Source organism: Schistocerca nitens, chromosome 9 (assembly GCF_023898315.1).
Source record: "Schistocerca nitens isolate TAMUIC-IGC-003100 chromosome 9, iqSchNite1.1, whole genome shotgun sequence".
In the NCBI taxonomy this organism is placed as follows: Eukaryota; Metazoa; Arthropoda; class Insecta; order Orthoptera; family Acrididae; genus Schistocerca; species Schistocerca nitens.
The window spans coordinates 259,824,012-259,836,322 of record NC_064622.1 but is presented as its reverse complement, the minus strand read 5'-3'; the positions used below and the strand labels follow the sequence as shown (position 1 = coordinate 259,836,322).

The following is a 12,311-nucleotide window of genomic DNA, read 5'->3' as shown; positions in this document are numbered from 1 at the left end:
TTTATTCCCACATTAATTATAACAGTATGTACAATTCAATGTGTCTAATGGTATCGCTGAGCTTCACTGTGGATAGTAAAAAGAGTGATTTTCACTGAAGTCCATTATTTCTATGGTAACACTTGTAACATATAATTCTTTAATTGTTTTATTTTATTTCGATTGAGACTTACAAATGTAAGAATGTGGCACAACAATATTAGGAAACCACCAGAAAGGTGACCCACTGAGATGCAGACAGCTACAATGAAAAGACTGTTACACATTAAGCTTTCAGTCACAGCCTTCTTGAGAACAGAAAACACACACACACACACATTCATCTGAGCAAGCACACTTCACACACACACACACACACACACACACACATACACACACACACACACAACTGCCATCTCTGGCAGCCTGGACTGGTGTATAACTGTCACATTAAATGAAAGTAGCAATCTGGAATGGGGCCAGGAAGGGAGAGGGTTATCAGGGTACATGTAGAAGGAGAGAAGAGCCGTCTGGTGGCAAATGCAAGAGCTACATGAAGGCATGACAATCCTGCTAGGTGCAGTGTTGGGAGGCTGTGAGGCAGGTAGGTGGAGGGGAGTGGTGGGAATGGGTGCAATGAGGAGCAGAAAAGGGGAAAGACAGGCAGGTGTGTCAGCAGAGGATGATGCACCATTAGATTGAGTGGATGTGAACAGGGAGGAGAGGATAGGACAGAGGGGGCAGGAACTGTTGGGCAGAGGGTGCAGGGAGGGTATGTTACTGTAGGTTGACAACAGAACAATTTCAGGAGTGGGGGAATGTGTTCTAAGTATAACTCACATCTGCACAGTTCAGAAAAGCAGGTGGTGGAGGGGAGGATCCAGATGGCCTGGGCTTCAAGCAGCCATTGAAATCTAGCATGTTTTGTTCAGGTGCATGTTGTGCCACAGTGTGGTCTACCATGCTCATGCTAGTGGACAGCTAGATGGTAGTCATACTAGTACAAGAAGCTGTGCAGTGATTGCAGTAGAGCTGGTATGTGACGTGCCTGCTTTCACAGGTGGCCTGGCCTCTTAAGGGGTAGGACAAGCCTGTGACAGGAATGGAATAGGAAGTGCTGGGTGTGTGGATTGGACATGTCTTGCACCTCATCTTCCACAAGAATTTGATCCCTGTGTCAACAGGTTGGGATTTAGAGTGGTATGGTTGGTGGGAAGCATCTTGGGTATCACCTCCCTCATTTTAGAGCACCATGATACACAATCAAAGCCCTGATGAAGAATGTGGTTCATTTGTTTCAGTCCTGGGTGATGAAGGGAGCACTAATTTGTAGTTGGCTCCTGGGGGTGGCGGGAAGATTGGCGATGTGTGGGAAAATGGCATGGGAGTTTATGGACTAGGTCTGGTGGACAGTGCCCATCTGTGAAACCCTGGGCGAGACCTTCAGCATACTGGGCAAGAGAGCTCTGTCACTGCAGATACATCACCCTATGTGCCCAGGCTGTATGAGAGAAATTTTTTGGCATGAAAGGGATGGTAGCTATCAAAATGCAGGTACTTCTAGTAGGTGGGTTTAATGTGGACAGAGATGTGGATGGTGCCATCAGAGAGGGGGAGGTCAGTGTCCAGGAAGGTAGCACACAAGATTGAGGAGGACCAGTGAAGTGAACAGGAGAAAAGGTGTGAGTTGTAAAGGATTGAGGATAGGGTGTCCTGGCCCTGCACCCAAATCATGAAGATATCATCGGTAACTCTGAACTAACCAGGGGTTTGTGGTTTTGGAAGGCTAGGAAGGTTTTCTCTGGAAGGCCCATAAACAGGTGGCATACAAGTGTGCCATGCGGGTGCCCACGGTTGCGCTGTGGACTTCTTTGTATAGCTTCCCTTCACAGGAGATGTAGTTTATGTTAGGATACAGTTAGTAAAGTGTATTGGGAATGAGATAATGGGTTGGAGGCAAAAGGACAATGGGAGAGGGAGAGGAGGTGTTCAGTAGTGGCAGGACCATAGGTATGAGGGATGTTGGTGTTAGGAAATTGTGGTCACCAGTGACAATTAGGGATCCAGGAGGTCAAGGGATGGCAATGGTGAAGGAAGAGGTTGGCATCTTTGATATGAGAGGCTATATGTCAGGCAGTTGGTCAATGAAGGCTGAAATTCTTTCAATGGGGGCACAATAACCAGCTACAATAAAGCATCCAGGATTGTTGGGTTTGCAGATTTTGGGGAGCATGTTGAACGCGGGTGTGTGGCGTGTCATAGGGGTAAGGAGGGAAATGGATTCAGGGGAGAGGTTCTGAGAAGGGCCTAAGGTTTTAACCACAGACTGGAGCTTATGTTAGCCTTCTGGGATGGTATCACTCGGGCGAGTTTATATGCGGTTCATTCAAATGAAACCTGGTCAGTGCATCTACATTTGCCTTATAGGAAAGGTGGCAACATATAACTGCGGGTATGGTGGCGCCATCTATTGGTAGAGAGACTGACGCGTGCATACCGTTTGATGTTGCATAGTGCCAGTGTGGTTTCAAGCTCAAGAGAAGGTGGTCACACAAACTATTGTCCACTACTGAATGTGCAAGCAAGCAAGCAGGAACAATGAGGACTGATTCGATTTTTTGTGGTGGAGGGAGTTGGAGGCTGTGAATTGTATTGACAGATGAAGGCTGTGTATGGTTAGTACAGTCCGAGTCATTCAAGTGTTGTGGAATGGTGCAAACAATTTCTTGAGGGGCATGAGTCATTGGAAGATGATTCTCGTCCTGGATAGGCTCGTCATGTCATCACACTGGAAATGGTTGTGGAAGTGAATGCTTTAGTTTTGGACAACATCAGAATCACTGTGGATGAGATCCACTGGTTACTGGGTATTAGCGTGGGCATCGCCCACACCATAATGCATCAACACTTGAACTTTTGAAAATTCTGTGCCCCAGTGGGTTCCCCACCAACTGACTGCTGAACAGTGCAATACTCGAATGGCGCTGTCTTTGAGTCATCTGCAATGTTATGATGAGGAGGAATATGGCTTTCTGTCATGTATAGTCACAGGTGATGAAACATGGCATCACCATTTTGAACTGGAAAGCAAGCATCAGAGCAAGCAGTGGAAACATGTGACTTCACCACCTCTAAAGAAATCAAAGGCCATGCACACCAGTTCTGGTAAGGTCATGATGTCCTCCTTTTCTGACCACAAGGGCCGATTGCTTGTCGAGTTCCTGGAATGGGAAACCACTATCAATGCCCAGCGGTATCGAGTTGCTTTACAGTATCTTAGAAGAGCCATCAAGTCACAACGCCGAGGCATGTTGTCCAATGGTGTTATCCTCCTGTATGATAATACCCACCCACACAGCCAAAGCGGTGAAGATGACACTAGCAGTTTCAGTGGGAAATGCTGGAACATCCACCATACAGTCTGACCTTTCACCAAGTGACTTTCATGTGTTTGGCCCTCTAAAACAAGCTATTTGCGGACACTGATTTGCAACAGATGATGAAGTGTGTGACTGGGTCCAGGCCTGGATCCAACAGCAGCCTACTAGGATGGAATCGACCAGCTAGTGTCGCAATGGGATAAATAGGCCAACAGTTTTGGTGACTATTTTTGAGTATGTGTACTGTGTATAACTACATTTTTGAGTTAATAAAATCGTTACCATTACTTTACACTAGTGGCCGGGTTTCATTTGAATGCCCCTTGTACATGGAGGTGTCAGTCAACTGGCATAGGTCTTCCACCAGGTACTCACTGAGATTCATAAGGACAGTGGTGGAAAACTTTGTCTGCAAGTAGGATGATAAGGTCAGGATTTGTTTTGAGGCTGTGCAGGGCTTTCCCTTCTTCTACTGAAAAATTGGTTTTCTTAGGAGAGGACCTGGGGAAGGATGGTGAGGCCATGGTGGAGGTAAGGAATTTCTGGAAGGAACCAGGGAGTGGTTGGGGAAAGGGGGAGGGGAAGTATCACAGTTTGGTGGTGGTATGAATTCTGAGAGGCATGGTTCAGTGTTGGGATTAGGTTGACTTTGGTTGGAGGTATTGGTGGCCAAGAAGTGATTCCCTTGCAGGGATCAGGAGGAGGACAGTGCGTCTCTGACAAGTCCAACAAGGATAGTTGTGTGTACGGCTAAAGGTGAAGCCTTTGGATAGGACAAACTTCTATGGAGCTGAAGATTTTGGTGGAAGGGTTAACAACAGTGTTCTGGGAATCTTTTGGCTCTGGATTTAGTGGAGTGTTGGTAGGGAATGTTGGGGGACGCAGCAAGTTGAAAAGATGAGATTGACAGGATCTAGGTTGTATGAGGGTTTGATGAAGACAATATTGTGGGTAGGATAGGAGCTGGATAGTGGTGTCCCAAAGTGGCAATAGAATGTTAGCCAGTTGGATATTTATGGAGACATTGTCTGGAATGCTACCCAAGGTGCTGGAGACCAAGGGACACAATTTCAGTGATCTGATGTTCGTGCTCATTTGTTTGCTAGAAATTTGTTACTAAATCAGTTACTTCAATTTTCAGTTTCTTCCCTCATTTCAGGCTTCATTTTGCAAAGAAACCATTTTTTCTTTAAAAATATTTTGTGATTGACATATTGAGTATTCATTTTATTTTGAATTTTTTGCCGAGACCATTTCAGAGAGATAGGGATAGTCAGGAACTTAAACTTTTTCCTTCAAACAAAGGCCTATTGTTCCTTATGTTATTAACCAGCCTGTCCATATCCCATCAAGGCATGTACCTTTTATAACATTTACATCTGTGGTCCTTTAGGATAAATAATTTAACTAAATACAATAAACGTTTATGTTATCGTACAATACATGCATCCTTCAGGACTTTCACCATCATTGCATTGACCAAATCCAAGGACATTTGCCCAGCTTCCATTGCCCATTTGCTTTCTGTCATTTAGAGTCCTAAATCAGCAACCGGAAGAACTTGTCAGTTTTCTGAAGAGTGTATGTGCTCTAGTCAGAAAATATTGTTGTTTCTACTGTACATAGTATTGTTCAAAAACTGGATTAATTTAGACTTCTTGCTGAGCCAGTTTCTTTTATAAGTTTAACCACTTAAAATATCAGCACAGTCAAAAGTGTATCATGTGGGAGACTTAAAAATTTTAATGTTATATTTTATGTTCAAGAAGCAATGAAAAACTATTATTTGTTGTAAAAGCAAAGGAACAAAACACCATTCACTTCCTTTTTCCAAGTCATAGCCCATGGTTTAAGGATTATCTTTAAAAAAAACTTTGAGGTTATTTCTTTCCCTTTATGACAGTCAATGTAATTGTGGACTGTAGTTTTTTGCAAATTAAAATACAAAAATGTCAGTATACATTTTTTTCCTGTCTTGATGCTTTTACTTAAATGTACAACATATTGTTTTCTGCAGTCCTTACACTATAGGAGTACACAAACTCCAAGTTTCACATTGTTTGGATTATTAAGCATAAAAAAAGCAATTTATTTAAAAATTTTTATCAAATGTTGTTTTGAGCCATTACAGTGTTAAAAATGACAAAACTTCCAAACTGTAAAGTACCATAACATTAAAAAACAAAGACAAAATGCTGAAATTTGCTGAAGTTATTTATCTCAATAGAGAAAACAAATAAGCCAATGACCCTATTCTAAGTTTCCATACCAGATATCTTAATATTTAATTTCAACAATTATAAGTGTGAGTAGATTAGCTGTAGTCATAATGTATATATTACAGAAGTAGCTTGCTGTGGCTTCTTCAGCCTAGACAATGGATAATGTATAACTTAAACTCCTTCCACATTCTTTCAGGCTCTCTTCTTGACAGCATTTTCAGCAAAGGATGTGCTGAATACTATATCTCAGTACAATAGCTTTTATTAGATTTCATCATGACAGAATTCAGAATTGAAGGAGGAATCTGGAAAGGAGATTTCATATTACCATACTATTAGCAGCAGTCCTAGGGCAAGTTTTCAGATCCTAAAACTGGGAAAATGAAGAAGGAATACATTATCTGATCACACCTATTAGTGGGTATTAATATGGGAAGTCCCAACCTCTGCCGTTATGACAACTTGGACTCTACTGGGGACACTTTCAATGAGATGTCTGAACATCTGTAAAGGAATGACAACACATTCTTTCTGAAGGGCCAAAATAGAGAAGGGAGTAATGTTATATGCTCAATCTGGAGCAAAATCAATATTCTAACTCTTCCTAAATGTGTTCCATTACGTTCAGGCCAGGACTTTGCACAGGCCACTCCATTTCAGAAGTGTAACAAACCATGGCCTCACAGATACTGTTTTATGACAGGGAATGTCACAGTGATACAAACGAGCTATATTCTTCCATATTTAGTGTTTTTCTTAAGAGCAATAAGGAGAACACACTGCAACCACAAAGAACACTGCCATACCATAACAATAACCTCCTCTGTACTTTACTGTTGGCACTACCCACGTTGGCAGGTAATATTCTCAAGGAATTCAATAAACCCAGACTATTCCACATCAGATTGCCACATTGTATAGAGTGATTCATTACACAAAATCACTCATTTCCAGTCATCCACTGTCCAGTGGCATCACTCATTAAACCATCTCAAGTACCATGTGGCACTGACTACAGAAATGTGTGGCTTATGAATAGCTGCTGAACCACTGAACTCTATTCTTTTTAATTCCTTATGCTGCACTAACTGGACTGCTGGCAGCTCCTTGGAACTCTCAAGTGATACCCTCGTCTTATTTCATACTTTTTTTTTTTTTTTTTTTTTTTGCAACTATTCTCTGCTATGATCAATGGTGTCTTTCCATCAGCACATGAGGTCTGCTTGGATTTTGTTTAACTGTGGTTGTTCTCCATGTTTTCCACTTCACAATCAAGTAATTAACAGTTGAAGTGTGCTGTTCTAGAAAGGCTGAAATGGATCTGATATTTAGGTGACATCCAGTCCATGTCTGAAGTCACTGAGTTCTCCTGACTGAAGCATTCTGCTGCTAGTGCTTCTCTACTAACACCACATAAGTACTCTCCACCTCTTGTTGTAGTGGTGGATCTGCACGCTGTGATATCTAGTGGTCAATTATGCATTGCATAGGGGTGTCCAAATACTTTTTAGATTAGATAGTGTGTGTGTGTCTTTGTAACATATCAAGTTCTCTATTATTTGCTAATGACATCACACTGCTTGTCTATAGTGCAAATAAACTTTAACAATGAATGGAAGAACATAACAGAACAAGTCTGAAATGGTCTGGAACCAATTATATTAAGGCTAAAACAATGTATAAACAACAAACTTAAAGAATTCATTATCCAGGTTGCCGCAGGTTTCCCCAAGCGAAATTCCATGATATTTTCCTAATTTCCAGACAAGTCTTAGCATTTTTCCCTGACAAATTTTGAAATCTCACAGGTGAGTTAAGACGTAAGTTGACAATCTGTCTTTGCAGGTAAGGTACAAGAAACGATAGTGGAAAAAAAAAAAAAAAGCCTGAAAGCAAACGGCGTTTCGTGATGTGATCGAAAATCTTAAGTACTAGCATCAAAGTCTTTTGTAATGAACTGTTATTAAGTGCAGAAAGCAAGCCAAATGGTGTACGTGTTCCGTTAAGACCACTGATGTTATTTTATTTCAATAAAACTAAACAAATTTGGTGACAAAAATACGCCCTTCCTTGGAGTCCCAAGACATATTTAAAATACTTTCACCAATTTCAGAAATAACCTCAGAAAAAGTAGGCCTCTTGAAAGAAGTGTATAAGGCAGAGAAGAATTTTGCAAACCAGCACTGTAGGTGACTGTCAATAAAATGATGATTCTACTATGTTTGTTATTGTTGGTTATCACCCACTGTGTTATTAATTATTTTACTGGTATTGTGTGATTTTTCTTTCATAAATATATGTGTACATAATATTCTTCTCGGGTATGCAGCCGGATCATGACGTCAGCGCTCTCACCTGAAGATGGCGGCCAGTTGGACCACGGAAATATTGTGTCATGAAGACGTCATGACCCGGCTGCATACCCGAGAAGAATATTATCAATTATCATGCCGGGAAAGCCTTCGTAGTCATACGTGTACATAGCGTACAAACTGCCAGAAACTGACACAGTTTTCTTCTTCTTATCATCCATACTTTCAAACATATGAAGTGCCAAAATGTACTAGAACAAATAAAATGGCTATAAAATGCCACACTGTACAATTCACTTGTGGTGAGATAGCTGCAACAGATAAGCCATGAAAGTCCGCTGCATTATACCACACACAAACAGACCCGGCCTGTGGGTACATCGGTGGGACTAGATCTGACAGGTAGGGCCCAAACATTTGTGGGAACTGAACAGCTTCAGATCGGCAGGCCCGATCCATTACAGACACCCACAGAAATGGCCTGCAGTTCTGGCCCATCGTGGAAATCCACTTGTTTGGCCAGCTATTGAGGAGCCACAGACAGCATGTTGATGACATGAGACCATGGTGATCAATTAATTCAACAGATAACTTATTCAAATACCCTGAGAATCAATAATAATGAGGATAGGTAGCAACTCACTGTAAAGATGATTGCTGAGCCACAGACAGGCACATAGAAAAGACAATCATACTCTCACAACTAAATTTTCAGCCATAGCTTTTGTTAGAACATGAGAACACACACACATTCACAAAATCACTCAGACACAACTCATGCACACATGACCGCCGTCTCCATCCACTGCCACTACAGTCCGAGAATCAGACCCAAACAAACCCCTCTTGATGCCTCCCTACATCTTGTCGGGAGCAGCTACGCTTGTGGCAAGACATGCTGGGAGCATTGACTGCAAGCTGAGGGGAGTGGTAGGGAGGGGAGAAGCAGTAGTAATGAGGGAGTAGGGAAGCAGTGAATGTACTCAGCTGCAACCAGCCAGCGATGATGCACAACACCTTAGTAAACGAACTATTTCATCTACTGAGACAAAAAGAGATTTTTCCAGTGTTTTTTTCAAATTTCCCTGATATTTCCCTGATTTCCCTGGCACTTGAAATGCCCTGATTTCCAGAACCTGTGGCAACCCTGATTACGAATTACAAGTGAGGTCACACAACTAGTTGACAAGTTTTTGTATTTGATAAAGTTGAAGACGAATACTCAATGAACAACAAAACAAATACACAGAAAAATCAAAAATTGTAGTACTTTTGGAAAACCAAATAGCTCTCAAAATAAAGCTCATAATGTAATAAATTAAATAATTTACCATCAGTGTGACGTATAACAGTGAGGCATACACTTATAACCCAATGGCATCACATTTAAATACAGCCTTGGTTGCTGTGAAATCAGATTCAATGCGTATCAGTAGAACAACTGCTTTACATACCAACTAGTACGGTAGAACTCAAAATAGTATTTTAAAAGTAGAGCAACACCACACATTTTACACTGCCATTCACTTTCACATCTTTCCTCTGTGACTACTGCTCATCATTCAATGTGACTGGGTTAATGATAAAACCGTTCAGAGAGGTGCATGTTGGCAAGTATGAGATGCAAGAAAACAAATGAATGGTTCAAGGAATGGACTGATGTCAAACACACAAGCATGACCATAAGACTGGAGGTGGACAGGTTTTGAGCAGTTGGAAAATGGCTGAATACTTCACAAAAAATGGTGAATTTGACAGCATGATGTTGATGGGGCAAAGCAGGAAATGGCAGGATGGTTAATTATTTTCAGGCAAGGTAAGGCAAGGGAAACATTTTGTAAGTTGCAAATATAAGTTAACTAGCCTAGCAAAGGATCGTCATAGCCATCAAGAAATTTATGAGGTATCCATTTACACATTATGAGATTTATTGATATAATATTTTCCCATTTAGTTGAAAGTAGCATTGAGAAGCAGAGCCTTATCCAAAATTAAGAGAATTCTGTAAGAAAAATTTGCACATGCATTACACATTGTCTTCATGAACTGCATAGTTGCAATCAAGTACTGTAATACCAAGTACTTAAAGAAACATGAAGATATGAACCGAGCAAAATTAATCGAAAACATTTTAAAAATAAATCGATTTTACAGAAAGATTACTTTCAAATTATTTCTTTTAGAATTGACATATTGCAAAGGGGAACAACATCAATTATTGATGTTCATTTTTGCTAACAGTTTTACAGCATACAGACCACAACAAACAACAACTAGTGCATTATCATCAACTGACTGAAATGATCAAAATGCTAACCGTGATGGATATCCCAAGGCCTTCACCTGGCTCCCTCCGCACAGTAACAGTCCGTGGCTCACCAATTCCCTGTGACCCACAGCTAGTGCTGGCTACTTCTGCAGCAGCCTTCTCTGATGCACTGGACTGCTGCTGTTCCTGCTGTTCTTGCTGCTGGTGTTGTTGCTGATGCTGGTTCTGTTCTTGTTGTTGTGGTGATGATGGCTGATGCTGCTGTGGCTGAGAATGCGACTGGGAGGTATTCAGTGGTGGACCAGAGGAACCTGATCCAGCATTCCGACTTCGACATGCCCTTACAACCGTTTTGTGCCTATGAAGTAGTATCTCTGCCTCAAGCTGCCTCCACAGCTTATCCCGTATTTCACCACGCATCTCTCGTCCCAACAATTGGAGCTGCTGGATCCTGAAAATAATCAAAAAGAGAAATCACAATGAAACATATAAAATACAAGATACCATACAATAAAATAACTTATCAATAAAAATATAGAATTACTATTAACAATAATAAACAGGAAAATTAATTTGTTAATGTATTGAAATGTTTGATAGCACAGAAGATAAACTGTTAACAGTTAACAATACCTCTTTTCATACGTCAATGTTGGTTGCACATGCATTATTTTATGAGACATGATTACTATCAACTGCACTAAATGTAATGCCGAGTCTACAACAATCTTACTGGTTCAATACTACTGCTTGAAAGTAGACACTCATAATCACAACTGATCATGAAACTTATCTATTCAGAGAACATGTAAACATATAGGTAAAATAAAATAACAATAAAAGAGGTAATCTAAAATACATACTTTACACAAAGTACGTTAGTATCATGTTAAGAAAAAGGACGTTTGCCTCACTCACCTGCCAGCCAGTTCCTTATCAAGATACTTGGCAGCTAATTTAGCACCATAGAGCTCGGAGTGGAGTGCAAGAAGTGTGTTGCGCAGAGCAGTATTCTCTCGTCTCAGTTGTACTGCTTCACTCTGTAATGTTGCTACTTCGGCTAAGCCCAGTTGAAGACTGCCATCCTTATCTATTAAATAAAATAACTGAAGATTACTGATTTATAAATGTAAGCACAAATATGGAAATTTTATTGACTGTATAGGTTAACTGTACACTTTGGTATGATAGCTTTCCTATTATTGTTGTGACAAAGTAAAGAAAATACCTTTGACTAAGTATGTTTATTTGTAGAGCTCTGGTAAACATATAGTTATTCAAATGTCTACTGTTGTATATAAAAATGTTTCTTGACGAGTCTATCACTACCTGATTTCTATATAGTCCTCAATATTTTTATAAGATGAATTGTTAATTGAAATTTGAAAACTTATTGTTTATTATGTTACACAGCCTTTATAAATTGTAGGCATGACATGATGTTCCACTTATTTTGTGACCAGTTTTGGTCAAAGAGCATTTTTCCACCACAAATTTTTGTTAACAGCAAGAGTTACATATACACTTCTATGTACACGTAAACTTTATTTATAAATACCGCAATTCTGATACTGTGTTTTTTAACGTATATACGTAACTCTTGCTGTTAACAAAAATCCATGCTGGACATTAGTCTTTGACTGAAACCAATCGCACAATAGCAAATAAAATGAACAGCAGCTTAATGTGTTTCAGGTGGCCTTTCCACAATCTGATCACCATGATAAGGTGAGAAAACTGTCTGAAGTATGCATAAGATTCACACAGTTTGGGAAAATTGTCATGATTCAATCTGGTAAACCAATTAGAGGTCTCAAAATGTAGCTTTCAATGTGTCTGAACAGGAAAGTTATCAATCAGTGCAACTCACAGAAGTGAGACATGAAATGAGAGTTCTTCAGGGAGCAAAGGAGAAATGCATGTTTGAAATTACCAGGCAGACAAAAAAACAACCAAACTGATCAAGGAACAAACTAAAGAGGAAGACATGTCTACAACAACAATGAAAATGAAACCTAGTTGAGTGCGAGTTGGCCCACACAATCTTCAAGAAATTTAGGCTACTTCAAGATTTATATACATATCAAAAGGCAGACCTTGGCAATATTGATGGTTTTGAAGGACACACACACTGGCATACAAACTTTTA

The 12,311-nt window shown here is 40.3% G+C and overlaps 1 protein-coding gene across 1 annotated transcript in view; it reads right to left on the bottom strand.

The window, feature by feature from the left end:
- Positions 1-12,311, bottom strand: part of LOC126204174 (uncharacterized) — a 123,680-nt gene that overhangs the window by 43,329 nt on the left and 68,040 nt on the right. The window contains exons 4-5 of the mRNA XM_049938580.1: positions 11,081-11,252; positions 10,211-10,613 (exon numbers count right to left, since the gene is read on the bottom strand). Of these exons, the coding sequence (XP_049794537.1) occupies positions 10,211-10,613; positions 11,081-11,252 (575 nt within the window). The remainder of the gene's footprint in view (positions 1-10,210; positions 10,614-11,080; positions 11,253-12,311) is intronic.